General features: G+C 44.0%; 1 protein-coding gene and 1 pseudogene across 2 annotated transcripts; one reads left to right on the plus strand and one right to left on the minus strand.

Moving 5' to 3' along the window:
- Positions 1–328: 328 nt before the first annotated feature.
- Positions 329–27,773, minus strand: ACAT1 (acetyl-CoA acetyltransferase 1). The gene is made up of 12 exons (XM_080929960.1): positions 27,623–27,773; positions 16,955–17,002; positions 15,032–15,149; positions 14,420–14,515; positions 14,118–14,218; positions 11,653–11,796; positions 11,002–11,152; positions 9,182–9,277; positions 6,231–6,344; positions 2,909–2,973; positions 1,289–1,446; positions 329–620 (listed from the first exon to the last, which is right to left on the minus strand). The coding sequence occupies exons 1-12, from the start codon at positions 27,683–27,685 to the stop codon at positions 500–502; spliced, it is 1,275 nt and encodes a 424-aa protein (XP_080786086.1). The 5' UTR covers positions 27,686–27,773; the 3' UTR covers positions 329–499.
- Positions 7,609–7,897, plus strand: LOC308430719 (non-histone chromosomal protein HMG-14-like; annotated as a pseudogene). The gene has a single exon. The product of its transcript is annotated as a non-histone chromosomal protein HMG-14-like (transcript).
- Positions 27,774–27,927: the final 154 nt, after the last annotated feature.

Here is a 27,927-nt window from a genome sequence, read left to right on the forward strand (position 1 = left end):
CAAAACCGAAAACAAACAGCCACCGTGTTCATTCTAATGGCAGAATAGAAGTCTGTGGGTGTTAGATTATTTAGGGGCTTGAGGAAGTCAAGCCTTGTTGCTGCTATTGTGGTGGTGACAGTTTTTCTGAAGGAACCCATCTGTGATTTTCTCATTTCTTTAGTGTATTTAGACATAGAAATGTTGGAACTTTTACTCTACCTTCATCAGGAGAGAACCCCTGTTACAAACTATCTCCTAGGATAGCTTCCTCTACTTGTACCAGCAGCAAGTGATATAGGAAAGCATAATATTTCATTTCTCTGGTTTCAGATAGATATCAGACAAATAAAGGAGAAGAAATCTTTATTTGTAATTTCAATGGGTTTTGGATATGATTTTTTAAAATTTTAATAGAAAATAATAAAAAAATGAAATAGTTTATGCTGAATATAACCTGGCACAGGGGAGTCACATCATTTCAGCAGGTCACATGGAACTGTCTCCTAAGACAAGTTGTCTACAGCTTCTCAATCAGCACAGCGGAAGCACCTCCTCCTCCATTGCAGATACTAGCCAGACCGAATTCTCCTTGCTTCAAGGCATGAGCCAAGTGAACAACAATCCGAGCTCCAGACATTCTAGGATTAAGAAAGCATTTGATTCTTTAATCGAGAACAGAATGGCTAACCAGAAAAGTTTCTATTCCAAATTAATGTCCTGAAAATCCAGTACTTGTGCGTCTAAACTTTTAAGTTTAGACGATGAATTTTACGAAGAGGGTTATAGCTTTTATACAAATTCTAAGCCTTAGTTTCTTTATCCAACACTGTTAGTGTCCTGGATAGTTTTATGTCAACTTGACACAAGCTATAATCATGTCTCCATAAGATCAGGCTGTACACAAGCCTGTAGGACACTTTCTTAGTTTCTAATGTGGGAGGCCTGGCTCATTGTAGGTGGTACCATCTCTAGGCTGGTAGTCTTGGGTTCCATAGAAAGCAAGCTTCATCGGTTCCCATCCTGTTTGAGTTCCTGACCTTTTCCTTCACTAACAGACTACCTACCATTTGAAAATACAAGCCAGATAAACCCTCTTCCTCTCACATCTGCTTTTGTTCATGATGTTTCATAACAATAGAAACCCTAAGGCAGTTAGGTTTCAAGCCACAGATACACTGAGTCTGTGTTCACTGCTAGATATTATCTCAGAAATAGTGTTTATCTTAAAGATGGTGGTGGTGACGCAGCTTATAGAAATATGGAGGCAGCTGTTAGCCTGGCTCAGATTGCTTCTTGGGGTACTCACCCAATTGGATGGCCCAGAGAAACAGCTCCTCCATGGATATTGACTTTTTGGGGGTCAATCTCCAGCATTTTAATGTTGGCTAGTACAACCACACTGAATGCTTCATTTACTTCCCACATGGCAATATCTTCTTTTTTTAGTCCTGCATATTTAAGAACCTAAAAATAAATTTCAGAATGATTATCCCGATATTTAGCAATCAAAACTTATTTTCTATTTTCTGGAGATTTTATACTTTTGGTTTATATTTCTTCTTTTAAGTAGTTACTTGCTTTAAATAGGAAGGGGTTTTTGTTATTTTTTTAAGGACTTGTTTTTCAGGATTTGCTTTTCTGTATTATAATCATTTCTTTTTGTCACTGCATTCTAGTGTAACACAGTCTCCATAAGTGTTTAGACGGTGTGTTCTCTATATGAAAACACGTCATGCAGTGTGTCCTAAGGTCTGCTTGGAGAGCTGTTCCCACGTGCCTCCTCGGTCTCTTTAGAAAAGCTGTTGGATAATTACCTCAGGCACAAATATCACAGGTCTTCTTGTGAAATCTTTCATCATGTTTAGTTTGGCTTCACTATAAACATTGTCATCTTGAAAGGAAGGGATTCTTGTACTAATGATTATCCTCATAATAATACTGTTTTAAAATGTTGCCAAAGTCCTTTTTATTTTGAAAATTTACCATTTGCTGTTAACCTAGTGCATTCACTTTCAAAGGTGTCTGTTCCTATGTGGAGATGCCACTTTGTGTTGTGTCTGAACCCCTCTCTATTTTTTTCTTTTTTAAGGATTTATTTTATATATATAAAATAAACTTATTATATATAAAGACTGTCTTCAGACACACCAGAGAGGGCATCAGATCCCATTACAGATGGTTGTGAGCCACCATGTGGTTGCTGGGAATTGAACTCAGGACCTTTTCTCTGGAAGAGCAGTCAATGCTCTTAACCACTGAGCCATCTCTATTCTTACATTTACCTTCTTTTTATTAATATTTTATATTAAAGGCAGGTTTAGTTCAAGCTGTACTCGGGCTTGAGGCTAGTTAAGTTGCCATGGGTAAGGAGAGGGGCACATGTGCACTGAGAGGAGAGAGGAAGAGGAGAGGAAGCTACATTTACCTTCTTTATCTGTGCATTCTTCTCAGACGTCATCTCTACTTGGATAGGGTGGTGTACACCTCTAATCCTAACACTCAGGAGGTTGAGATAGAAGGATCTCAAGTTCAATGCCAGCCCAGAAAACAGCAAGAACTTGGCATACAAACAAGGTCAAGTTGAGGCTACCTCTTGTAAGCATGTATTTGCTGAACACATCTGAGATCCCTGAACCCCTAAGTGTCCTGACACAGTCCATGGTTCTGTTCAGCATGGAGAAACCACTTTGTGTTCTAGACCTGGCATCGTTTCTTCACCACTTCCAGGGTAAGTACTGTACGTATTTACAAGTGATTCGGCTACCTACTTTTAGTCCATCCTAATGAAGATGGAGTTTGAGGTTTCCTGTCAGTCACTGTTGTCTGAAGTAACTTTGCTTCTGTGAATGAGCATTAAAAATGTGGAAACTGCAATCTTGGTTCCAGAAGTTACTATAATGGGTACAGACCCTCCCTTTTTTCTTACCTTAGGTACAGCATATGCAGGTGCGAGTGGGAAATCAATGGGGTCTACAGCAGCATCAGCAAATGCTGCAAAACAATAACCATTAACTCTTACATATACCAAGAGGTTTCATCCTTGTATATAAGATTCAAAATACAAGCTGGCAAATGCATGTTGCCAAATCTCTGTGCCTTGTGTGACTCATATTTGCTCTTTGTCACTTTTTAAGGCAGGGTGTCCGTATGCGGCCCTACCTGTGCTCTAACTCACTCTGAAGACCAGGGTAGCCTTAGCCTCATATTCCAGAGACTAACTGCCCTACCTTCTAAGTGTTAGGGTTGAAGATTTGTAGCACCACAATCAGCTCCTTTTGTAAGAATCTACTCTTAGTAAGATTACATTACTTTCTAAGACACTGATTTGCCTGGGGAGAGGTTAAAGACGATAGCACCGTCTAGGACAGTGGTTTCCAACCCATGTAACACTGCAATCCTTTCATACGGTTCCTCGTGCGCTGACCCCAACCACATCATTTTTGTTGCTACTTCCTAAGTGTAACGTTGACACTCTTAGGAATCGTAGCATAGATACTTGATATGTATCTATGGCAACTATTTAAAGAGAACCATTTAATTGGGCCTGGCTCAGTTTGGTCCATTATCACAGTGGGATATGGTGCTGGGGATGCACAGAATTCTACTTTCCAGATCAGGCGGCAGTAAGAGAGCTGTGAACCAATAGGCCTCAAGTGAAGTACTTCCTCCAAAATGGCCACACCCACTCCAACAAGGCCACACCTCCTAATGCCATTCCCTGTGGACTTATGGGGACCATTTGTATTGAAACCACCACGGGGTTGGTTGTTTGACTCCCAAATGGGCCTGTGGTATCTCTTCACAGCAATAAAAACCTTAATACAGCTTGTGTGACCTACTGGTTGCGAACCACTAGCCTAGGAGCAGTTGAGAGCATATGCTGTTCTTGCAGAGCACCAGAGTTCGTTCTCAGCTCACACAACTGTAACACAATAGCCTCTATTGTACCTATTGCCTGTTAGGTGCCCATTCCACATCCAGACACATACACAATGCTCAATTGTTAAAATAAATAAAGATCTAGTTTGATGCTATGACTCAGAGGTAGAGATCACAAGGCTGTTAGTTCAATCCCAAGTACCACAAATGTAAACAAAAGCCTATGACAAGCTAGAATAAAATTAAGCTAAATGTATTACAAAGCAAATTGTACTTAAGTCCTTACAAAGATGGCACAGCACATTTTAAAGGTGAGAAATATGGGTTGGCAAGATGACTCACTGAGTACACACACGTCCACAGAACTAAGTCTAATCGTAAAACCGGTGTAGAGGGGGAGGAGAAAGACAACTGCACAGACATGTCTTCTGATATGCAGAGTAACTCTTGTTTTTTTCTAGACGCCTAATTCCATATTCCTTTTATCCCAGCTGGCTCTATCTTTAGTAAGGCATAACTTTTCCTACTCATACAGGACAGATAGCAGGAGTTTTTGTTCTTAAATAATACTCTTTTTAAGATGTTTAAAATTTATTTTATGTATGAGTACACTGTCACTGTCTTCAGACACATCAGAAGAGGGCATCGGATTCCATTACAGATAGTTGTGAGCTACCATGTGAATGCTGGGAATTAAACTCAGGACTTCTGGAAGAAGAGTTAGTGTTCTTAACTGCCGAGCCATCTCTCCAGCCCCTAAATAATACTCTTTAAAAAAAAAAAAAAAAAAAAAAACTTGTGTGTGTGTTTATTTTGTGTGAGGGTGGGAGTAGGGGCATGCCTGCCTTGGCACCATTGGAGGTTGGAGGGCAATTTGTGAGAATGAGTTCTCTATCTTCTTCCACATAGGTTACAAGAATCCAACTCGGGTCATCAGGTTTAGCAGGAAGCACCTTTTACTCACTGAAATATGTTGCCAGACAGCCCTAAATTGTTTTATAAAGCAGTTTTTTAATAAAGATTAATCAAAACAGACAGAGATGGGCAACTCCATTACTACCTGTTACCAAGGAGAGACACTTTTTCCAAAAATAAAGATGGAATGGGTTGAGAAAAGGGCCTTGGGCTTCCACACACAATTTTTATTTTAAAGACAGAGGCCTGGCAATGGTGGCACATGCCTTTAATCCCAGCACTTGGGAGGCAGAGTCAAGAGGAGCTCTGTGGAGGCCAGCCTGATCTACAGAGTTGTAGGGCAGCCAGGAGTGTTCCACAGAAAAACAGTCTCCAAAAAAAAAAGAAAAGGGGTTGGGGGTAGGCCAGGTTTGATAGAATAAGCCTATAACCCTACCTAGGGAAGCTGATACAACAAAATCAAACCCAGCCTGGGCTATAAGACTGAGTTCAGACCAGCCTGTACAACTGAGTCCCTGTCCCAAAAGGAGAGCTGGAGATACATAGCTCAGTGACAGAATACTTGGTATGTGTGCACCAGCTACTTGGCATGTGTGCACCAGCTAGTTTTAGGTCAATTTCACACAAGCTAGTCATCTGAGAAGAGGAAAGGAACCTCAAGAAAATGTCTCTAGGCAAATATTAGATGGAGTTCAGAAAATCCTGAGGAAGAGGGGGAGGAAGGATTATAGGAGCCAGAGGGGTCAGTGACATCACAGGAACATGGCCCACAGAATCAATTAAGGCCCATAGAGGCTCAAGAGACAACCTACAAGCAGGTCCTCTGCATGTTATGTAGCTTGGCCTTTTGTGAAACTCCTAACTGGCTTTCTCTTGATTCTTGCCTTCCTTTGGGACTGTTGTCCTCCTACTGGGTTGTCTCAACCTTGATACAAGGGCATATACCCAGTCTTATTCTAACGTTATGCCATGTTTGGTTGATATCCCTGGAAAGTCTGCTCTTTTCTGAAGGGAAACAAAAATAGTGGATGGGGGAAAGGAAGGGGAGGGGAGGAACTGGGAGAAGAGAAGGAAGGGGTTGAATATACAAAGAAAAAGAAAAATTCTTCTGTAATATCGGGCTATAGGCAGGCCTATCGGGCATTTTCTTAGTGATTTTGGGGAAGGCCCAAAACTGTGCGTCACGCCATTTTGTAAAGAAAGCAGGCTGAGCAAGCCAGTAAGCAACATCACTCCATGACCTCTGCGTTAGTTCTGCCTCCATATCCCTGCCCCCGTTTGAGTTCCTGTCCCGACGACCTTTGATGATGAACTGTGATGTGGCAGCACAAGCTGAATACACCCAGCCCTTCTCCAGGTTACTTTGGTCGTGGTGTTTCATCTCAGCATCAGGATCCTGGACTGAAACCCCGGATTTAAAGGGGAAAGAGGAAAAACAAGGTGAGAACATTTACCTGCAATTCGTGCCAATGGCTTAACATTGAGTCTCTGGGCTGCCTCTGCAGTCATGAGAACCACAGCAGCTGCTCCATCGTTCAGTGTGCTGGCATTAGCGGCTGTCACTGTGCCTGAAATCAACCAAAACCAAGTCACACATTCATTTCACAGAGTCCATTCTGCTCCATCCCACAAAGAGAGAGCACTGTCTGTTATTAAGTGAACAGACAGACAGGCTTGGAGATGACTTCTGCCCTAAGGAAACATGCACATAGCTAGCGCCACAGTGAAGGCCAAAAGTGCAGTGTGGAGTTTCAGAGGTAGCTCAGCCACACGGTGGCACTGGATTCATGTTTCTTCTCAGCATCTGAGCACAGCTAAACTGTAGCACACTGTGTTCTTCAGAACCAGGTCTCTACAATCACTTGAAACTGAATGTCAATGAGTATTAAAACTTTGAGCTATAGACTTTAGATCAAATTTCTAGGTATACAAACTGTCAGTAAAGCTATTTTAATATTGACAGTGGAGACCTTGTAACAGTCTACTAAAACTGTACTTTGGGTTTTTTTGGTTTTTTTTTTTTGGGTTTTTTTTTTCTTTTTTGGAAATGGTCTTACTAAGTAATGTTGGCTAACCTGGAGTTCACAGAAATCCACCTGCCTGTGCCTCCCAAATGCTGGAATCAAAGTTGTGTATCACCATATCAGCTTAACGTGCTTTTTTTGTTTGCTTTGGTGTTTTGTTTTTTGGCTTTCAAGACAGGGATTCTCTGTACAACCCTGGCTGTCCTAATACTCCTCTGTAGACCAGGCTGGCCCCAAACTCAGAGAACTTGCCTTTGCCTGCCACATATTGGGATTAAAGGTGTGGTCCACCACCTGTTAACATGTATTCGTACACTATACATTTTGATGAGAATGACCAGAAAAATGACTGACCATTTCTATATTGGAACTGAACAATTCTATCAAAAAAAAAAAAAACCAATTGCAGGATATCACGGCTGTATACAGCCAACATTGAAGAACTTGTATTTTCTCAAAGTTTAAAGTTCAAACCACTTAGAAATTTGGAGGCTAGGTATGTCACTCAGTAGAAGAGTATCTGCCTAATATTTGAGCTTCGAAGCTTGACCCCCAGGAAACTCTCCCAAAAGGAAATTCAGAACAGAGACCCTTATTTGTCCCAACATTAAAGATTAACACATGCTAAGCCAGGTACTAAATATTGGTAAACAACCATCAGCAGACGACTGAAGGAACGTATTAACATGTAAGTTTGTGATCCGGTTCTCCCACTGCTCCCGCGATGGGTCGCAGCAGTTCGTGTGGTGGCGGCTAGGCAGTGGCAGCTCAGTAACAGATCCGGCATCTCCCACCCCACGCCACCATGATGCCCAAGAGGAAGGTTAACATGGATGGAGCGGTGAAGGTGGAGCCCAAGCACCATTCCACGAGGTTGTAGGGCAAGCTGCCTCTGCCAAGGTGGACGCGAAGCCGAAAAAGGCCGCGGGAAAGGATAAAGCGGCAGACAAAAAGTGCAGATAAAAGGGAAGAGGGGAGCGAAGGGCAAACAGGCTGAAGTGGCTGACCAGCAAACTACAGATCTGCCTGCAGAAAACGGAGAGACGGAAAACCAGAGTCCAGCATCTGAAGAAGAGAAAGAAGCCAAGTCCGACTAAGCATCCATCATGTCTTGTCAGTGGTCCCTGCCTCCCTTCTTGTACAATCCAGAGGAATATTTTTATCAACTATTTTGTAAATGCGAGTTTTTTAGTAGCTCTAGAAACATTTTTAAAAGGTGAGGGAATCCCACCTCATCCCATTTTTTTAAGTGTAAATGGTTTTTTTAAGAAGTTAAAAATCATTTGCTGGTTGTTTATTTTTGGGTACAACCAGAAAATAGCAGGATACTGAATCAGGAGAGGCTGTGACTGTCTCGGGGGTCACCATAACATTCCGTAGAGGGGGCTACTTTTATATCCTACAATACAAAGCATACTAAAGGGCGGTTTGGGGTCTCAGTCGTGTATTCATGTCTGGAATATTTTCCGTGATATCTGGTCCCGTGTTTCTAGTAGAACCATTTTGTAAGAAAACCAGTCTTTGGTCCTTGCCCTGTCAGAACCTCAATGCCTGTGGTTGTGGCAGTCCACTTTCCTAACAGTTGTGACAATGTGCTGTGAAAGATAGGAATTTTGAGTGTGTTCTGTGTGTGGCATAAAATTGTGAGTCAGTATAACTGAGGATTGTGAGCATTTGGTTGTTATGTGAGGTCTTAGAAAAACTTGCCACATTTGAGGCTGGAACATCACTGGAATAAGTTCAAAGAAAAACAATATGTAGCTCCTCATTTGTGTACATGAACAATGTGACTCTTCAGAGTCTGGGTAGCTGTGATAAGAATTCCAATGTCTGTGTACTCTGCTCCTCAACCAGTAAAATCTCAGTTATGAAAAAGGAAAAAAGAAAAAAAAAATGTAAGTTTGTATTTTCAATTCACAAACTATGGAGATGCCGGCCTATGGAAAAAAATTCTCTGGCCATGTTATACAGTCTTCTCCCTAGGACTTAATATACTGAAGGTATAAACTGCTAAGCAATTTTAAACATAACTTGATTTTATATTACTTGGTTAATTTTATTTGAATATACTATTCAAAAAATGTTAAGTGATGTCTAGATGTTTTCTACAGTACCTTTGTTTAAACTGTTAGGCCAGGGCTAAAGATAGATGGTACAGCAGTTAGGAGCATGGGCTGAAACTGGTAGCTCACAATTCCAGTTCCAGGGTTAGAAGTCATTTTCTGACCTCCACATATACAGGCATGAAGTGATACACAGACATACATGCAGGCCAAGTACTCATACATAGATAAATCTTTAAAAACCTGTTAGTCAAGCCCAAGAATAAACATTTGATATTAACTCAACCTTTTCCTTATATCTGACTTCTTCCTACTTACCATTTTCTTTCTGAAACACTGTCTTGAGCTTTGGCACTTTACTAAAGTCAACACGCTTGTATTCTTCATCTTCTTTCACCACCACATCTGATTTACCTAAAATTGAAAAGTAATCCCCAGTCAAGACACCAACTCTGGAAGAAACTGTTACCTCTAATATGCTTTAAGCGGTTCTAAGTAAGTTCATCTAGAATGTGAGACCATTATTTCCCAACCTTCTTTCTCCCTCTTTCCTTTCTTCTTTTGAGCCAGGGCTTCTATGTATTCCTGGCTGTCTTAGAACTCAATAGGTAGAATAGGCTATCCTTGGATGCACAGAGATCCCCTGCCTCTGTCTCCCAAATTGAAATGCTGTGGTTAAAGGCAAGCGTCCTCCACACCAGTCTTCCCAGCCCTCTTCTATGACCACAGACCTCAGTGCGAATTCCACAGGTAGATGCTCTCCCAGTGCTGCATGGACTAGTTACCTATAACCCAGGTACAGTGATTACTAAGTAATTACTATGTACCATGAATTTCTTCCAGTGATGCTGGTGAGAAGGCCTCTTTCTTTGACTCAGAGCACTACAACACATGTAACTCTACAGGTGGATGACATTAATCCTTCATTTCTGGGAGGTAACCCTAGTAGTCTTTTCCTGAGAAGGAAGATGCTGGCAGAGGGGACATCTCAACTAAGAGACCCACCTGTCCTCTGAGCAGGAGTCAGCACAGTCACCACCTTGGTGGACAACGAGAAGGCTCAACTGGTGGTGATTGCCCATGATATAGACCCCACTGAGCTCGTGGTTTTCCTGCCTGTTCTGTGTTGAAAGATGGGGGTGCCCTACTGCACCAGCAAAGGAAAGGCCAGGCTGGGGCACCTGGTCTACAGGAAGACATGCACCACTGTTGCCTTCACACAGGTTAACACGGAAGACAAGGGCGCTCTGGATAAGCTGATGGAAGCATAGGACCAATTATAATAACAGATATGACGAGATCCGCCACCACCGGGGAGGCAACATTCTGGGTCCTAAGTCTCTCGCATTGCCAAGCTGGAAAAGGCAAAGGCTAAAGAACTCGCCACTAAACTGGGTTCAGTGTGCACTAAGTTTCCTGTACATAAATATAATGATGAAAGAATTTTCCAAAAAAAAAAAAAAAGAAAAACCAAGATAAATATCAGTCATTTATATGAGAAAGAATTCTAATAACTATTGTTTCTCAATTAAAAACAATAAGTAGACTAGCTTTCTCAAGCCTGATGACCTGAGTTCAATCCCTGGAACACACATGGCGGAAGAGAACCGACTCCTTCAGTTTGTCCTCTAGCTTCCACACATACAACACTGCATACACATGCCAAATGAGTACGGAATAGACAAACAAAAACTTAGAAAACATTTCTAAAAGTAGTAAGTTTAGGCACTGTGCACTGGATGAACTGCTGCTTCTAACCTGTAGCCCTTCCCTTTACTAACTGAAAGCAAAACCGCTAATAGGTTCAGCTCAGATGAACAGAGATGATATTCATTTAAAACGGAAACATCATGGGCTGGAGAGATGGCTCAGCTAAAAGCACTGGCTGCTCTTCCCAAGGACCCAGGTTCAATTCCCAGCACCCACATGGCAGCTCACATCTGTAACTCCAGTTCTAGAGGATCTGACTCCCTCACACAGACACACATGCAGGCAAAACACCAATGTGTGTACATGAAATAAAAATATTTTTTTAAAAACTGGAAACATCAACTCTATGACACATAGATCTATTAAAAGTAAACGCTAACCAAGAAAAGTAAACAAGTAAGCATGTGAGTCTGTGCGGAAGTGTCTACCTTTCACTGGGATGGTGATGGGCGTGACTTCACTGGAGAACTTCCCTGCATCCCATGCCTCTTTACTTCTGGTGTAGGAGCTGATAGCGTACGTGTCCTGCTCCTCCCGGGGGATCTTCAGCTTCTTCGCAGTATTCTCAGCACAGTTACCCTAAGAAATTTGAAAAAATTACATTTGCATAACTCAATGCTTGGGAGTTCAAGCGCATTTCTCTACATTCCTTTCTTCCATTCGAGGTAACTCCTCCCTGTGTCTTGTCTCCAAATGGTTGCAGGAAACAGAATTGCCATTTTAGCAGGAAATAAGTGTAGGGTAGTTATAGTTAATCCATACTGAGGAAATGGACACAGTAAGATATTTTTATAAAGTTGACTAAAATATTTTAGTCACCCTAGAACTCAGTATTTATCTATGTTCTGAAAAGCCAAGGGTTATATATTAAATGGTACTCCCTATTAAAGTAGTATTTGGGAGCCAGAGAGACTTCAGCAACTAAGAACACATTCTGCTCTTCCAAAGGACCTGATTAGACCTGATTAGATCCTCTGGTCAGTGCCTCAAGCCCACCCTCTCTAGCTCCCAGGGATCTGACACCACGCTGGCTTCCATGGGTAACGACACACAGAAATGTTTTTTAAAGCAGTATTTACCATATGAATCTTATTGTAGACATCGGTCAGCCCGTCTTTTACAATCAGGTCTTCAAGTTTTACCCCACCGTATGGCGTTGCTCCTCTGCTCATTACGTACGGGACATTGGACATACTCTCCATCCCACCTGCTACCATCACGTCCTGCTCAGCAACACAGCAAAGCCAAGGTTAGCACTGTGACCCCTGTGATCCACGCCACCCTACACACAGCTGTCGGCAAAGGAGTGTTCATCGTGGCTTTACTAACCACGGTTACACAGCGAATGCCTTCTTGATCACTTCTCCCTGATGAGAAGAAAACGGTCTAAAGTGTTCAGTGACTGTTAAGATTAAAATTAGAAGCTTAAAATTAATTAGGTATGATGGTGCACATTTATAATCTAGTACTTGGAAGGCTGAGCATGAGTGTCAGGAGTTCAAGGGCACTGTGAGCTACAGAGAGGGTTTGAAGCCATCCTGGACAACATGAGACACTGTCTCAGAACACACAAACCAAACAAGGAAAAGGTAAGAATTGGACGATCTGACTGCACCTAACTTTGGAAGGTGGAGCTAGTAGGTTTTGGAAAACAACTGACAACTTCCAAGAATACAGTGATTCTTTAGGTTTTTGTTTTGAGGATTTTTTTTTTTTTGTTTTTAGGATTTTTCAAAGCTGTCTTGTTCACTGTTCTTTTCTTATAAATTCTAAGTACTCAATATAATGTTTAGCTATAGTTATATATAGTTTGATAGACAGACAGACAGACATAGTTAGATATGGAGTTATAGTACATTAGGTAGGGCACTGAGGTTAAATAACCTGCCCAAGGTTTCTCTGATTTTTAATAGATTATTCAAACTGGTGGTATACTAAGGAACGGAGGGAAGTGTGAGAAGAAATATTTTTCCCTTTTATGTCCTCTCTAGCCGTGACGTTTCCAGGGTTTGCATCTAGTGTTTCAGTGCTGAGGTCCCTGTCTCAGCAGCTCAGACCTCAATGTACTCATTTCTTCTCTGAAAGGGAACATAAATGTATGGGTTTTCCTGTTTCCATCTTCTGTATGTTACGTGCATGAGTGTTTTGTCTGCATGTGTATCTGTGTACCATGTACCATGTATATGCAGCTTAATCCCCACAGAGGCCAGAAGAGGGCGCCAACACCCTGGAACTGTAGTAGAGGATGCACAAGGTGCTGGGAACTGGACCCAGGCCTGTGGAGGAAGAGCTAGTGCTCTGGACCACTGAGCCGTCTCTCCAGCCCCCAAGTGTGTTTCCTGATGCTTGTGAGAAGTGATGTGGGTTGTGACACACAGTGGTAGGGACAACATCAAGGAATGGAGACAATCTACTAAAGACTCGCTTTCTCACCCTCACCCTGTAACTTTGTATCTGTGGCTGTTTCCATATCCTTCCTTCTGAAAACCTATGAAGTGTTGGTTCTTAAATCCACACCTGAGCGGAAAACAGCCTCTGAATGTCAGTGTAGTCCCAAGCCTGTCTCTTCCTCAGTGGAGGTAAAGGTAAAATTTCAACCAACAGGCCTCAAACTTGCATTCTCCTGCTCTGCCTCATAAATGCTAAACTTGGGCATGTGTCTGACTAAAAAGAATCTCAGGGCTGGAGTTCAGTCCCAGCACCCACATCAGACAGCTCAACCACCTGTACCTCCAGCTCCAGGAGATCCAACACCCTCTTCTGGTTACCAGAGGACCTGTTCACAAGTGGCATCTGCTTATACAAACACAAACACACACACACACACACACACATAAACGAAAATAAGCATTTTAAAAAACAAGTCCAGGTTGTGATAGTGCACACCTTTTTAAACTCCAGCACTTGAAAGGCAAAGGCAGGTGGATCTCTGTGAGTTTAGGCCAGCCTGGTCTACAGAGTAAATTCTAGGACACCCAAAGCTAAACAAAAACCCTGTCTCAAAAAAAAAAAAAAAAACAAATGAAAACCAAAACAATTTAAGACAAAGTGGGCTGGACAGACGGTCGGTGTTAAGAGTACCTGATGCTCTTCCATGGACCCAGGTTCAGTTCACAGCACCCAGATGGTGGTTCAGAACCATTCAACAAGATACCCAATATTCCTTTCTGACCTCCATGTGTACCAGGCCTGCCTATGCTGCACACGCATACATGCAGGCAAACACTCAAAAAGTGAATACTTCTTAAAAGGAGGCGGGGTTAAGAGCACATGTGGCTCTTTCCTGGGACCTGAGGTTGATTCTCTGCACCCACGAGGTGAGTCATAACTGTAACTCCACTTCCGGGGAAGCCAGTGCCCTCCTGCAGCATCTGAACACCAGGCACCCAAGTGAGGCCCACACACATGCAGGTAGTGCACTCGCACACATACAACAGCAATAAAGAACGAGCCCCACCACTACAACACAAGTGTGCTTGGACGTTTAGTATCTTCTAGAATGTGGACTTCTTCCAAGTGACAGATGAAGCAAGGGGACTCTTACCTGATGTCCGCACATAAGACTTTGAGAGGCCATCATAATGGCCTTCATTCCTGAAGCACAGACCTTGTTCACGGTGGTGCACGGGGTGGAAATAGGCAAACCTAGAGCCAACATGAACCAGATTTTTGAAAAGCAGAAACAGTCTTTTTTTTTTTCCCCCAAAAACAACTGCAGAATTAAAACAGAGCTCATGACTAAAATCTGCAAATTTTATTTCTATAAGAGCTATGCATTTACTGAGTTAGCTGGCCTTGGCATTCTCAAGAATATTAAGTATAAAAGCAAATGTGTGTTTGTCATACCTGCACCCAGTGCTGCCTGCCTCGTGGGGGCCTGTCCTTCACCCCCTTGGATGACATTGCCCATGTAGACTTCCTTCACTTCTTCCTTTGGAATCCCTTTTAAAAACAGCAAAAGAGACCGTCCGGGATTTATTCAACTCATTTTCTTTCTTTTTAAGATTTTTTTTTTTTTTTTGCTTCTATTTTATACTTATTTATATAGGGTGCTTTGCCTATATGTGTGTGCACCATGTGCATGCAGTGCCCAGAGAGGCCAGGAGAGGGCGTTGGCTCACCAGCAATTCAAGTTTTGGACAGCTTGAGCTGCCATGTGGAAACTGAGCCCAAGCCCTCTGAAGAGCAGCCAGTGCCCTTACCCACTCAGTAAGCTCTCCAGCCCCAATATTCAGTTTACTAATCAAGAATACCAAGCAGATTTCATGACACAGGACAAGAATAATTTCTTTTTCCTGTTAGTTTCAGGTTTCATTCCTATGTATGTGTGTATGACAAGATATTTATATATGTAAGAACCACTTAATTTCTAAGAGAAATATAATTCAGTAACTGCAAAGCAATTATGTGTCACCCAATCATTTGCCCCCTCAATATCAAAACAGTGCAACCACTGACCTGCCTTTTCAATGGCTCCCTGAATTGCAATAGTACCAAGCTTAGTGGCTGGCTGAGAGGCAAGGCTACCCAGGAAGGATCCAATGGGAGTTCGGATGGCACTTACTATAACCACTTCCTGGCAAGACAGAAAAAGGTAAAAATTAGCAAAGGCATACTCAAATTCTCTTTCACTTAATAAACATTCATACCCAGGCAACTTATGAATAATTATTTAGCAAGGGTTAAAATAAGAGTTGGGCAGCTGGAGAACACCATGACACGCTGGAAGGACAGGACAAAGTGAGCTCAGTGATAAGGTGCTTGTCCAGCGAGCACAAGGCCCTGGATTCAATCCACAGAGGCTGAGGTGGGGGTGGGGGGAGCAGGTGTGGGCACAACTGAGAGACTGAGGGAGGTAAAGGAAGAAATGAAGGCAAATTCTAAAGCAGATATAAAAATCCTTCCTAGCTCTCCCTGGGATGTTTACCCCCTGAAACTTAAGTTTCAGTCCTGCTCAGTCAGAGCCATAAAAACTCAGGCAGCGGTAAAGATTTGCAATGATCCCCGGACAACCTAAGAGTTTGATACCAAGAAAGATGTCCACATGTGTATGTGCACACTCAAGAATGCACACACACACACATACACACACAGGCCCCAAATAACTTTATTTTGGGAGGGATTTTTTTTTTTTTTTTTGACATGTAATCTGGCCACGTGAACTTGCTATATAGACCTGACTAGCCTTGAAATCAGAGACTGCCTAACTCTGACTCCTGAGTGATAGGGTTAAAAAGTTTACACCCAGCAATAATAGAGTTTTAAAAAACTTGTGAAATGGTAACCTTACAATATTTTTTTTAAAAAAACTACATCAATAAGCAAGCATTGAGGCTGAAGAAATAGCTCAACAGCTAAAACCACATGTATAAACCTGAGAACCAGGAATCCAAGCAAAACACACAAGGTACCTCACAATTCCTGTGACTCCAACTACATGAGGTCTGACACCTTATTCTGGCCTCCACACACAAAGCACATGTAAGGCTCCCAGATGTGTATCCAGTCACACAGACACATACACACAGCATGTATATGTCTACGTGAATGCTATGCGTGTGGGGGTGGGGTACCCTTAGAGGCTAAGAGGAGGCCAGAAGAGTGTCAGATCCCTTGGAATTAGAGGTGCATGGGAAATAAATACAGGTCCTCTAGAAGAGCTGCAGATGCTCTTAGCCACTGCTTCAGTAGGCTAAAAAATAAACAACACTAACGGAAAGCTCCTTTACTAAAGAAGAAAGTCCCGAGCTAGCAATCCAGATTTATAGGCTACATGAACTGTATCAATTAGAACATAGCCAGAACCATAATTTCCTTAACTACAAACTTAGAAAAAGTAGGTTAGTCCTTGCCAGTGCCATGAAACACATTCTCCTGGTGTTTGGTTCCTGCAATCTCCTACAAAGCAATAGGTGCAGTAAAAGGATGGAAAGATTTGGTGTCACTTTAGGAACCGATAAACAAAGGCAGAAATCAGTAACTAGAAAATGAAGTGAAGGCCTATCGGGCCAACCCCTGGGCAGTCAGTTCCTCCCTGGTCAAGTCTCTCGTGTCCACTGCAATGCATTGTGGGTCCACAGTGTATTATAGAGAGTTTCACGGATTCAATGAGCCACCTCTGTGATAATACAGGAACTTAGCATAAGAATGCTCAGCTTTCCCTGACCACTGCATAATCCCATTAATCTTCAAATATGCTCAAGACATAAACATATGCAACTGTGTTTGTTGCTTGTGATAGGGCTGGTGATTCACAAGCCAAGCCTCTGGCCTCACTCTCACAAGAGCTCACAAGCATGAGCTACCCTGCCTAGCAACATGTGTGTCTCTAATGGCAACACTCCTTTCAATTCTCCAAGGTACAATATAAACTTTACTTACATTCAAAGTGGGTTTGGATGCATAACTTCGCCCCAGGCATCTTGCTTCCTGTAAAGTAAATGTTTATAATATTTAAAAAAATCATCCATTAATTTTATACTTAGCAATGATAGAATCAAGGTGATTTTCTTCATTTTTACACTTTTATTCCCAAATTTTCCAGTCTATATATACCACTCTTATAAATCATAAAGAAAACTGGTTATAACCAATATTTCCTTTACTTTTGTTTTTCCAGACAGGGTTTCTCTGTGTAGCCCAGGCTGTACTAAAACTCGCTTTGTAGAGCAGGTTGGCCTCGAACTGAGCGATCCCCCTGCTTCTGCCTCCTGAGTGCTGGGATTAATGGCGTGTGACATCCCTGCTCAGCTTAAACATCACTTCTCTGGTAAGCTGTTCATTGGGAACATACATTTTAACTTTTGAAGAACTGCCATTTGGCTGTGGGTGTTTTGTCTGCATGTGTGTCTGTGTACCGAATTTATGCAGCAGGAGACAGAAGGCATCAGATACTCTGGGACTAGATATAAAGGGTTATGAACTGCCAGGTGGGTATTAAGAATTGAACCAGTTTCTCGGCAAGAACAGCCAGAAAAACTGCTGGGCCATCTTGCTAGCCCCTAAAACTTTTTTTAAAAAGATTTATTTATTTACTTTATGTATGCATGTGCTATCTCTTGAGTTTTTGATCTTAGCCATCCTGATGGGTATAAGATGGAACCTCATAGTTGTTCTGATTTGCATTTCCCTGATGACTAATTGTTTAATTCTGTGCCCCATGTTTTAATTAGGTTATGTGGGTTGTTGGTATCTAGACACACACACAAAGCGCTCATATACAACAGCTGTGCAGCCTGACCTTCATGTGGGTCCTGAACCACTGAAACAGGGGCCGCCCCAAACGCCGTTGCCTGTACGTGGGATGTGGGGCATGTTCTTCTAGCTGGGCTGCCTTGTCTGGCCTCAGTGGAGGGAAGTGCAGAGTGGGGAGCAGAACCCCCCCATCCACTCAGAGGAGAAGGGGAGGGGAATGGAGAAAGGATTTGTGTGTTTGGTGGGGGATGACCGAGAGGGACGGTAAGCAGGACATAAAGTGAGTAAAACAAAATTAAATTAAAGTATTAAATACTTAATAAAATACAGTGATCTTGTTCATTTGTGTTGCTTTATTTTGAGACAGAATTTCATGTGACCCAGGCTGGCTTCAAACTTACTATATGGTGAATTTGCAATCCGCTTGTCTCTCCACCTCCCAAGGGCTAAGATTACAGACTTGAACTACCACACTTGACTTATTTGGAGATGGGTCAAACCTGGGGCTCTGTGCACACCAGTGGCTGAACTTGGTTTCTAGCCTTGGGCTGCACTGTTGAGAAAGTACTTTTGTACAGCCCACGCTGACCTCAAGCTCACGGAGACCCAGAGCAGCCTTGAATACACACTCCTGCAAAACATGTAATTTAAGTTAAATCTAAGTTCTTAATTGTGTAATATTAAAGTTTCGTATAAAAAAATACTGTTTAATTTTTTTTTAAGTAGGCAGAAGGCAGTGATTAAAAGGCCTTGGGGCCTTGTTACTCTTTCAGAGGACCTAGGTTGGGTTCTAACACACATAGTCTCTCTCTCTCTCTCTCTCTCTCTCTCACACACACACACACACACACACACACACACACACACATTTTTTAAAGATGATTAGATGGAACATCTATTTTTAAAATGTTTTAAGTAAAACTTGCTGCCACTCCCCCAGCCCTTCCAACAGGCGCTTCTTGGTTTACATAAGGCAAAAATACTTCATGGAACATGGCTTATACTGCCAGATAATTCTTAAGTAAAGGCGGGGCCAGAGGCTGGCTCAGTGGTGCAGTGAAGGCGTGGCATGTGTGAGGTTCTGGCTGATCCTCTGCACCAGGCTCAGAAAGAACAGAGGAAAGACAGTTTCTACACTGTCTGCAGAAACAGATGTCAACAGAGGGAGTTCTGAGAATGTAGAGCAGAGTTCAAACCCTGCCTGGTTTGCAGCTGGACTGTGAGCTCAGCAAGCCCGGCATTCAAAGTTGGCAGCATACACCCAGACAACAGCTGGCAGCAGTCAGAGTGTGTGGTTAAAGCTCACGAAAAAGAGTGATAAACCAATGTCTAGACTTCCGGGTGACCTAAGAATTTGGATTTTCACAGATTAAACACATTCTCCTAACTGAACATAGATATCTAAAGTTTTCAACTTAGAACTCAGAATAAACGAACCCTGGAGTTATAAATGGGAAGAGCCATGGTAACCAACTGGTTTCCTAGTATCTGAATGACACAGGCGCACACAGAGGCATATGACAGTGGCAGCTCCACAGGACAGAAGTGACTCCAACAATGGTTTTTCTCAATCAAAGTGAGAGAGTGTGATGGGGAAATGGCACCCAATCAACTCTGCTATACAAAAACTCGTCTTTGGTTTTAAAATAACATCACAAAATACATCTTCCACTTTGGAGAGGTCTTCACAGCTTATGCTGTCTCACAGAGAAATGACCAAAAATGCATAAAATTGTTTGATCCTTCTTTTGTTCCACCAAACACCTGAGGCATGACAGGACCTGAGGTCTGTCACCACCGTGAGCGTCAATCCAACAACGATACAAGCTTGTAGAAAGTCACTTGGACAGATTCCTTAGGGTTTTGTAAGAACCACGAGACCACCACTATAAGCAAGCTGTCCCTGGGGCTTAAGGGAGGTCCCTTGGTCTGAGCCGTAGTCTTCCAATCACAGAGCTCCATGGACAGCGTTCTGCCATCCATCTGCTGAAATCTTATGTTAGCACAATTTTTGATACCAGTTGCTATTAAATTAGCCTGTGTTTATTCCAACTGAAGTGAAACAGCTACTATATCTATACTTTTAAAAATACTGTTTAGTCAGGGTCTTACTATGTGTATGTGGTCCAGGCAAGACTTAAATCAAGACCCCCCCTGACACCAAACCCAACCCTGTATCTGCATTTCTTAAGGACTGCCATTGAATTAGAAATATAACAGATTGCTTTTACTCTCCTGAGCTTTACACAGACCCTTAAGTGACAGTGCACTCAGCCACGGCCATAAACACGGCCGTGCTCCAGTCAGCGAGGCCCAAGGGCACGTGCTCAATGGCTGTGGTCCTCAATCACGCCTTCTACATGGATAAGTCATGCTGTTGTTTATATGTAATCTGCTTGTCTACTCTCACACCATCTGCAATATAACTCTAAATAAAGATCCTGACACGGTAAATACGCCAGTCCTTGCTACCAGCCACACTCCTTCCTCCATAAGGGCAGCCTGGAGTAACCATTAGGCCACACCATCACCAGCTCTGACTCGAGTTGATGGCACCAAGAATAGTCTAGACTTAACCTGGTTGGCACCCTGAGAGCCTGGGCCAGTTGACAGTGGATATTTCAGCTGAGTCATGACAAGAGGCAGGAGCCAGTCAGCACCAGTCAGCACCAGTTAGCCAATGCCATGTGAAAGTGGAGGTTAGAGCCCAGAGAGAGAAGACACACACAGTAGAGAATGAAAGGTATGGCACAAACATACTCCAGAAACAGGGCGAGGCACACTGCAAGAGGAAAGTAACCCCCCTCCCCGTAGTCAGTTCCTACTTAGAGCCTAGCAAGGCCAGTTGCGCCTATGAATGTCCAAGAATTTGTCTGTGACATCTCTTCAAACATTTCCCTTTCTGAACGGGGAGTGCAGCTTAGTGGCAGTGTGTGCTTCGTATATGCAAGTCCCTGGGTAGAGTCCCAGCACCACTCCAGGATAACTCCTTTAGCTGCTGTAAAGTGGGGCTGTACCCCTCTATACTCAGCATCGGTCTTTCCCTGCAGCTGCCTGGCTCATTTTCACTGAAGGGTCCCTGCGTGTCCACTGTGGCTCTCATGCCACACACACCCTTTCCGACACCCTTCTGCTCTTTTCCTCCTGGATCATTCATAAGCATGCAAATGCACCCCAACTCCTCTAGCCTAAAACACTTAACTGAATACACAGCCCACATACCATGAACTCTCACATCGCCCAAGGCCTGACAAGTCTCCATGCTCTTGCCTCCTGTTATCTTTGCCACGTTACCAATGCTGGCTCTGAACAAGGTCAATACTGTCTGGAACAAAAGCAAATAAACGCTTCAGAAACTGCATGGTAGTCTGGATCCCTGTGAGACCCAGAGCACTGTGGGTATCGATGCTAAGATAAAAACTGTACCTGTGAGACCCAGAGCACTGTGGGTATCGATGCTAAGATAAGAACTGTACCTGTGAGACCCAGAGCACTGTGGGTATCGATGCTAAGATAAGAACTGTACCTGTGAGACCCAGAGCACTGTGGGTATCGATGCTGGCATAAGAACTGTACCTGTGAGACCCAGAGCACTGTGGGTATCAATGCTGGCATAAGAACTGTATTGCCTCCACATGAAAGCAGCCCTGTTTAATTAGGTGGTTGTCCGTATGCACATGCAAAGTATTTTTATGAAATGCATTCATACACAGTGATAAGTGTGGATATTTTATCCAGGTTTGTGTGGCTCTAATCACCAGCCTGTATGTAGGAGAGCAATGCTATACCTTTATGGAACTACAGATATGCTGGTACTGTCCCCATCTATACTGTTAAGATATATTCATCATCCATCCATCCATCCACCCGTCTATATCATCCTCCCACCCCCAGCAATGGGCAAAATGGGGGGGGGGTATTCTTATATCAGTCAGGGAGAGCAGATGGCCATCTTTGTTCATCCTTGCTTGATGCCTGGCTTGGTAGCCAGAGCTGTCTTATGTATAGGACTCATAAAAATCAAATCAAATCCAGTCAGCACAGACAGAGACCTGTGGACTGCCTTGCCACCCACAAACCTGCCCTCCAGACATGGCCACAGACACTCACTTGCTGTCACAGCACACACATGAATGGAGGGTGTCACCCAGTGGGCACCCTGCAGGGGCAGCCAATACACTGCAAGTCTGTGATGGTCAGATAGGAAGGAAACAGAAGTGGAGCAGCCTAAGCATGGTCTAGAGAGGTGAGTCTGGGAACCTGAGTGTGGAGAGGAGAAGCCTGCTTTGAGTGGCCATCTCTGTCTCATGGGGCCATGGTGAGATCCCGGCTAAGCTGCTTCTGAGGGACATGTCTGAATCTGTGGCTATTCGGAGGCAGGGGTTGGTGTCCACCCATATGAACACTATAGAACATGGGCTGTCCCTCGCTGGGACAGTTGCCAGGGACAGATGTCCATGGGCTGTGCATAACTGGTCCTGCCCCTCACCCAGTGCTATACTCTAGAGAACCTACCCCATCTCTCACCAGCAGTGCACTTGGGAGAGCGGGAGAGCGGGCCTCGCCCGAGAAGCACAATGGAGCTGACCCTGGTGTGGGGGTGGGGGTGGACTGGACCCAAGGGCATAAAAGCAGGAGAGCCGATCCTGCCTCCCACTGATGGAGGCATGGGGGGCCTCTCCACACCAGTCCTAGAGAGCTCACCTTGGCGTGCAGATAAGGGAGAGCCAATGAGCTGACAAGCTCTGCTATGACCAACGCCCAGATCCAGGGCTCTGAGATGGCCCACCCCAAAATCTATATAATTTGCTAAAGGTTGGAACAGGTGAAAAGGTCAGTCCTGCAGATCCAAAGCTGCAGGACCTCCATGACACAGGGCAACAGGATGACGGGGAGGAATCCCGATGAGGATCTAATACTGGTGATGTCACAAAAGCCAGAGACTTGGAACCAGACCAATGACTCACTGCAAAGATAATTTACAAGTGAGGCTGTGTGGCAGATGGAAGTATCGTGGGAGTGACACTGACAGCTTCCAGGATGGGTTGTTTTCTGTGCTTTGGTTTGTTGTTTATTTGTGTGTGTGTTTTATTTGGGAGAACAGGGGGGTGGAGTGGGACTGGGGCGCACAATATGAAAATCACAAATTGTTTAAGTAGAATCTTTCCGCTCAGCCTGTTAAGCCGGTTTCTCCTTTCCGCTTTGGGATATCTGGTTTTATTGAGTACTTCACAGCCAATTATGTAGACAACCTTCCTTGGGGCTTTTTGATTAGTTTTATTGGTTTGTGACAAGATCTCATCTTGTTCCCCTGACGGCACTGAAACTCACTATGTAGACCAAGTTAGACTCAAATCTAGTGTTTCTGTCTCCTGAGTGCTGAGACTAAAGGTGTGTCATCATGTGCAACTTTTGTTTTTGATTAAAACCCTATTTAGTGTGTGTGTGTGTGTGAGAGAGAGAGAGAGAGAGAGAGAGAGAAAGAGAGAGAGAGAGAGAGAGAGAGAGAGACAGAGAGACAGAGAGAGAGAGAGACAGAGAGACAGCAAGAGACAGAGACACAGAGAGAGCATTTATCGTGGCATACAATTGGAAGTTAGTTCTTACCTCCCAAACTGTTTGAGGTAGAGCCTTTCTTGTTCCTGCCACTGTGACAGGCAGCTCTTTTCCCATTGCACATGTCACTGTAGGAACGCTGGGATTACCGAGGTGGGTCACCTAACGTGAGCCCAGGGATCTGAACAGAGGTTGTCACTTTCACCCACTGAGCCATCTCTGCCCCAGCTGGTTTGTTTTTATTCTTCATGTCTAAACTCAAATGACAAACCCTACAGGGATTTCTTTAATTATGTTATTTAAAGTTGGGCTACCAAGCAGATGGGATGCAACCTGTAATCCCAGCATTAGGAAAGCTGAGGCAGGAGAATCCTGAGTTCAAGGCTAGCCTGGACTCTATAACAAGGTCTAGGATAAACTGGGCTAGATAGAGTCAGACCCTATTTCTAGATAGTTACATTACAAATCTGACTTCTAATTTTTAGCTTTCTTATGTTGACACCATCAGTCCCTCCCTCAGAGTAACTTTTCCATCTTAGAAGTACTGAACAGCGTTATCCATCACGTCAGCCCTCCCCAACATAAAGCAATTGTCCTGAGAGCAGGACTAATGGCTACTGTTCACAGATAAATCCCAGCATCAAAACTTGAAGAATGAATGACAAGACACTGTTTACTTATCTCAACTGGGGTTGCAAGTGCTAAACAAAGTCTGATGTTTACTAACAAGGCTGAAAAAACATGTTCCCAGTAACACTTTACGAAAGCAGCAAACAAGAAGCCCAGCGTAGCTGCAGCCTGTGTGTCTTAAATGGTCAAAAAGCTTCTGTGGGAAGACCATGGAGCTGAAGAGCAGCGTCAGCCTCGGGAGCACTAGGCAGGTGAGGCACAGGGAACGGCAAGTCCACTGAGTAACACACAGCATGTACTAAACCCAGGAAGGGCTGAGAGCAGAGCTCAGTGGGAGAATGCTTACTGAAGCCCTAATGTCACCCGTGGGTGTCTTCAGGTTTCTATTGTTACAAGAAAACATTATGAACAAAAAGCAAGCTGGGAGGGAAATGATTTATTCAGCTTACACTTCCACATTGTTGTACATCACCAAAGGAAGTCAGGACAGGAACTCACACAGGGTAGGAACCTGGAGGCAGGAGCTGATGCAGAGGCTTGCTCCCCCAGGCTTTCTCAGCCTGCTTTCTTACAGAACCCAGGACCAGGGATGGCGCCACTCATGGGTAGGCCCTCCTCCATTGATCACCAATTGAGAAAATATCTCATGAAGGCACTTCCTCACTCAAGACTCCTTTCTCTTTGATGACTTTAGCACGTGTACAGTTCACACACTCTCACACACACACACACACACACACACACACACACACACACACACACACGACATACAGAAGTAGGCCCAGCACATGAACTGAGGTTGCAGACATGGGAAGGGTCTGGATTCTGCCCATGCCATCCCCAGCAGAGAGAAAGCTCTAGCCACGGCATAAAGAGCTGAACATAGGGGGCAAGAGTAGGGAGGGGGGCAGACGATACTCCGTGTGGCTACTGTTGGGAGGACACGGGATCTGAAATACCTTAAAGTCGGGAGCGCCCATGGGTACTGCTGTCTCCCTTCACAAACAGGAATCTAAAGCCCTGGCAGATCCAGCATCTGAAGTCACAAAGCCAAAGAAAGGCAAGTGCCTGTACTGTTGGCATTTAGTCTATTATAAATCTCTAGCTTACTAAAAGAGTAACAGACATCGGGAACCTGAGGCACCGCTCCTCCCAGAGCATGGCATCTCTCACTGGGCAGTGATCATTGACTTCACTGGACAAGTCATTCAACAGTAACACTAATTTTTTTAATTGCTCCTTTGTAGATATAGGTATAACCAGAGACACAGAAAAGAAATTACAGGTAAATCCTGTATGTTAAAACAACTATAAAACCCTGCCCAACAGGCTGGGCATTCTAGCATCTCAGTACATGGGTTGTGGAAAGAAAAGGATCAGGAATCCAAGGCCAGCATGGGCAACATAAGACATGTTAAAAACACAGACAGCTGGGTGGTGGTGGCGCACGCCTTTAGTCCCAGCACTCAGGAGGCAGAGGCAGGTCAGTATCAAAGGTTGAGGCCAGTCTGGTCTACAGAGCGAGTTGCAGGTCAAGGCTACAAAGAGAAACCCAGACTGAAAAAAAAAAAAAAAAAAAGACAGACAGATAACAGGATAAAGTCCCATAAAGGTTTGTTGACCATAGAGAGGCTTGTGTGTACTTGAAAGCAAAGGTTAAAGAGCCCACACAATGGGTAAGAGGTCAATTTCCATTCCACAATAGGGCACAGAATACTAGAAATTCTTTTTAGAAAGATTTCTATGTTTACATAAATGACTGTTTAATTTAATTCAAGTGGCATCCAGTAATTCTAGAGTTCCGAAGAGTAAACTGGGCTGGAGAACTTGGATCCAGCCCCAAGCATGCCGTGTGGCACCTGACTGTTAATTCCAGAACTCAAGACGAAGAGGTAAAAAGAGCATGCATTCTGGAGACCATCTTAGAGCAGAGTAATACCCAACATCAAGGGGACACAGGTACATGACACATGAGACATAACTTACAGGTAGTAAAAAGGGCCCAGAACACAGGCAACTACACAGTATAAATAAATTCTGGGAAGAGGCAGACTTAAGTCACTGGGACCCAGAGAAGAAGATAGAGAAGGCCCCAAACCCAGGACTAGGAGGGTAGAAGATTCATTGACTGCTAAATTGCATTTGACACTGTGCAGAAATCCCTCATTCAGACCCAAGTTCTATATCAGTTTCTAACTATACCAATTTTATTTTGGTTGCACTGTTTTGAGACAACCTTTCACTATACAGCCCAAGGTAGCCTCAAATCACAATCCTCCTGCCTCAGCTTCTTGATTGTGGGATTACATACTGATGGACTCCACTAGACCAGTTCAGACTCACTTTTCTCGTGTGGAAGATAATCTGCGTTTGGCTATAAAATCTTAAAAATATAAACTAAGAAAGCTCTGAACACTTTTGTTTACACACCTTGAGTACCTGGCTTACCTAATTAATTCATCTAGTCACCATTATTCAGAATCCCAGTTAACTTAATTTCACTGTGTTCTCTCCAGCCATCCCAGGAAAACACACACTGATCAAGAACTCCTCAGGACATGAGGGCCTGCTCTTTGAATCCCAGGCAATCCAGAGGATGAGGTAGGGGAGTGAGAAGTTCAAGGTCAGATCGCCTCTCAGCAGCAAAACCAGTAGAAAGAGGGTAATTGTGCAGGGGAGGAAGGAAGGAAAAGTTGGAGAAGAGGCGAGAAGGGGTGGGGGAGGAGAAGGAAGGATCATAAGGAAAAAGGTACCCGGGGCCTTTTTGGGAACACCTACTTTATGGGTGAATTATCGCCCATCTCCAGACAAGGAAATAAACTTCCTTCTGGCTTTCCTATTATTGCAAGCACCCCGTATTTATTATTGCTTTTTTATCTTTCCAAGACTCCGAACTGCCCACGTGGGTTGAAGCCCTTGATCTCCAGCTCCTCTTGCCCAGGCCTGTAGAACTGCAGGAACTGGAGACCCAGCAACTCAAGTAAGATTCATCTTACAGTTTATTTTCCCTCAGCTTCCAGCTCCAAGCCTCGTGTCCTTTCTGACTCTTAAAGACTGACAGACACTATCTGGAATGCTACCTTTGGAAAGTACATGTTCACCAAACACAACCAGAAGAGAGGCACTCACTCCAAATATAATCGACTACTGGTATTGTCTCAGTAGCCATCTTGTTAGTTTTAAGACAATCTTTTGATTGTCATGTAGTGCCTGAACCCCGATTAGGACCAAAAATTAAACCAGTGGTTAGCCAAATGGTAGTGCATGCCTTTAATCCCAGCACTCTGGAGGCAGGCAAATGAGTTCGAGGCCAGCCTGGTCTAGAGAGAGCGAGAGAGTTCCAGGGCAGCCAAGGTTACACAGAAAAACCTGTATCAAAAATACAAGCCAAAACCCAAAACCCACCAGAAAAAAACAAACCCAAATACACAAGGAAAAGAAAACCACAAGGTCACAGGTATGCTTTAAACATCTCAGAAACCGCCTGGCCAGACACAAGCCTTCCTGCACAGCTGGTGCAGAGTGTGACAGCAGCGCAGGCAGACGCGACCTCGCGGGCACGCGACCCCCGAGGCGCTCGTGCTCAGAGATGTGGCCCGCAAGGACCGACCTCTCGGGCCGGCGGCGGTCTCCCCGAACCCGACCCACCCAGGAAATCGACCTGCTCACCTGCAGCAGCCCGCGAAGCAGAGGCCTGCGGACGACGCCGTGCAGAGCCGCCAGGGCAGCCATGGAGACCCGAGAGGCTGTCAAGGACAGAGAGACGCGCAGCGGCCTCCACTTCCCACCGCAGACCCCGCAACGTCGTACGGGCACCGCCCCTGCCCTCTCCTCCAATAGCAGCCCAAGATCGCTGAGCTCGGTGGTGATTGGCCCGTAGCCAGGGGGCGGGGCCTGGCGCTTGGCAGGAGGACCCCGCAGAGGCTCTCCCTGGACAAAAAAAAAAAAAAAAAAAAAAAAAAAAAAAAAAAAAG

This window comes from Micromys minutus, assembly GCF_963924665.1.
Source record: "Micromys minutus genome assembly, chromosome: 16".
NCBI classification, from domain to species: Eukaryota; Metazoa; Chordata; class Mammalia; order Rodentia; family Muridae; genus Micromys; species Micromys minutus.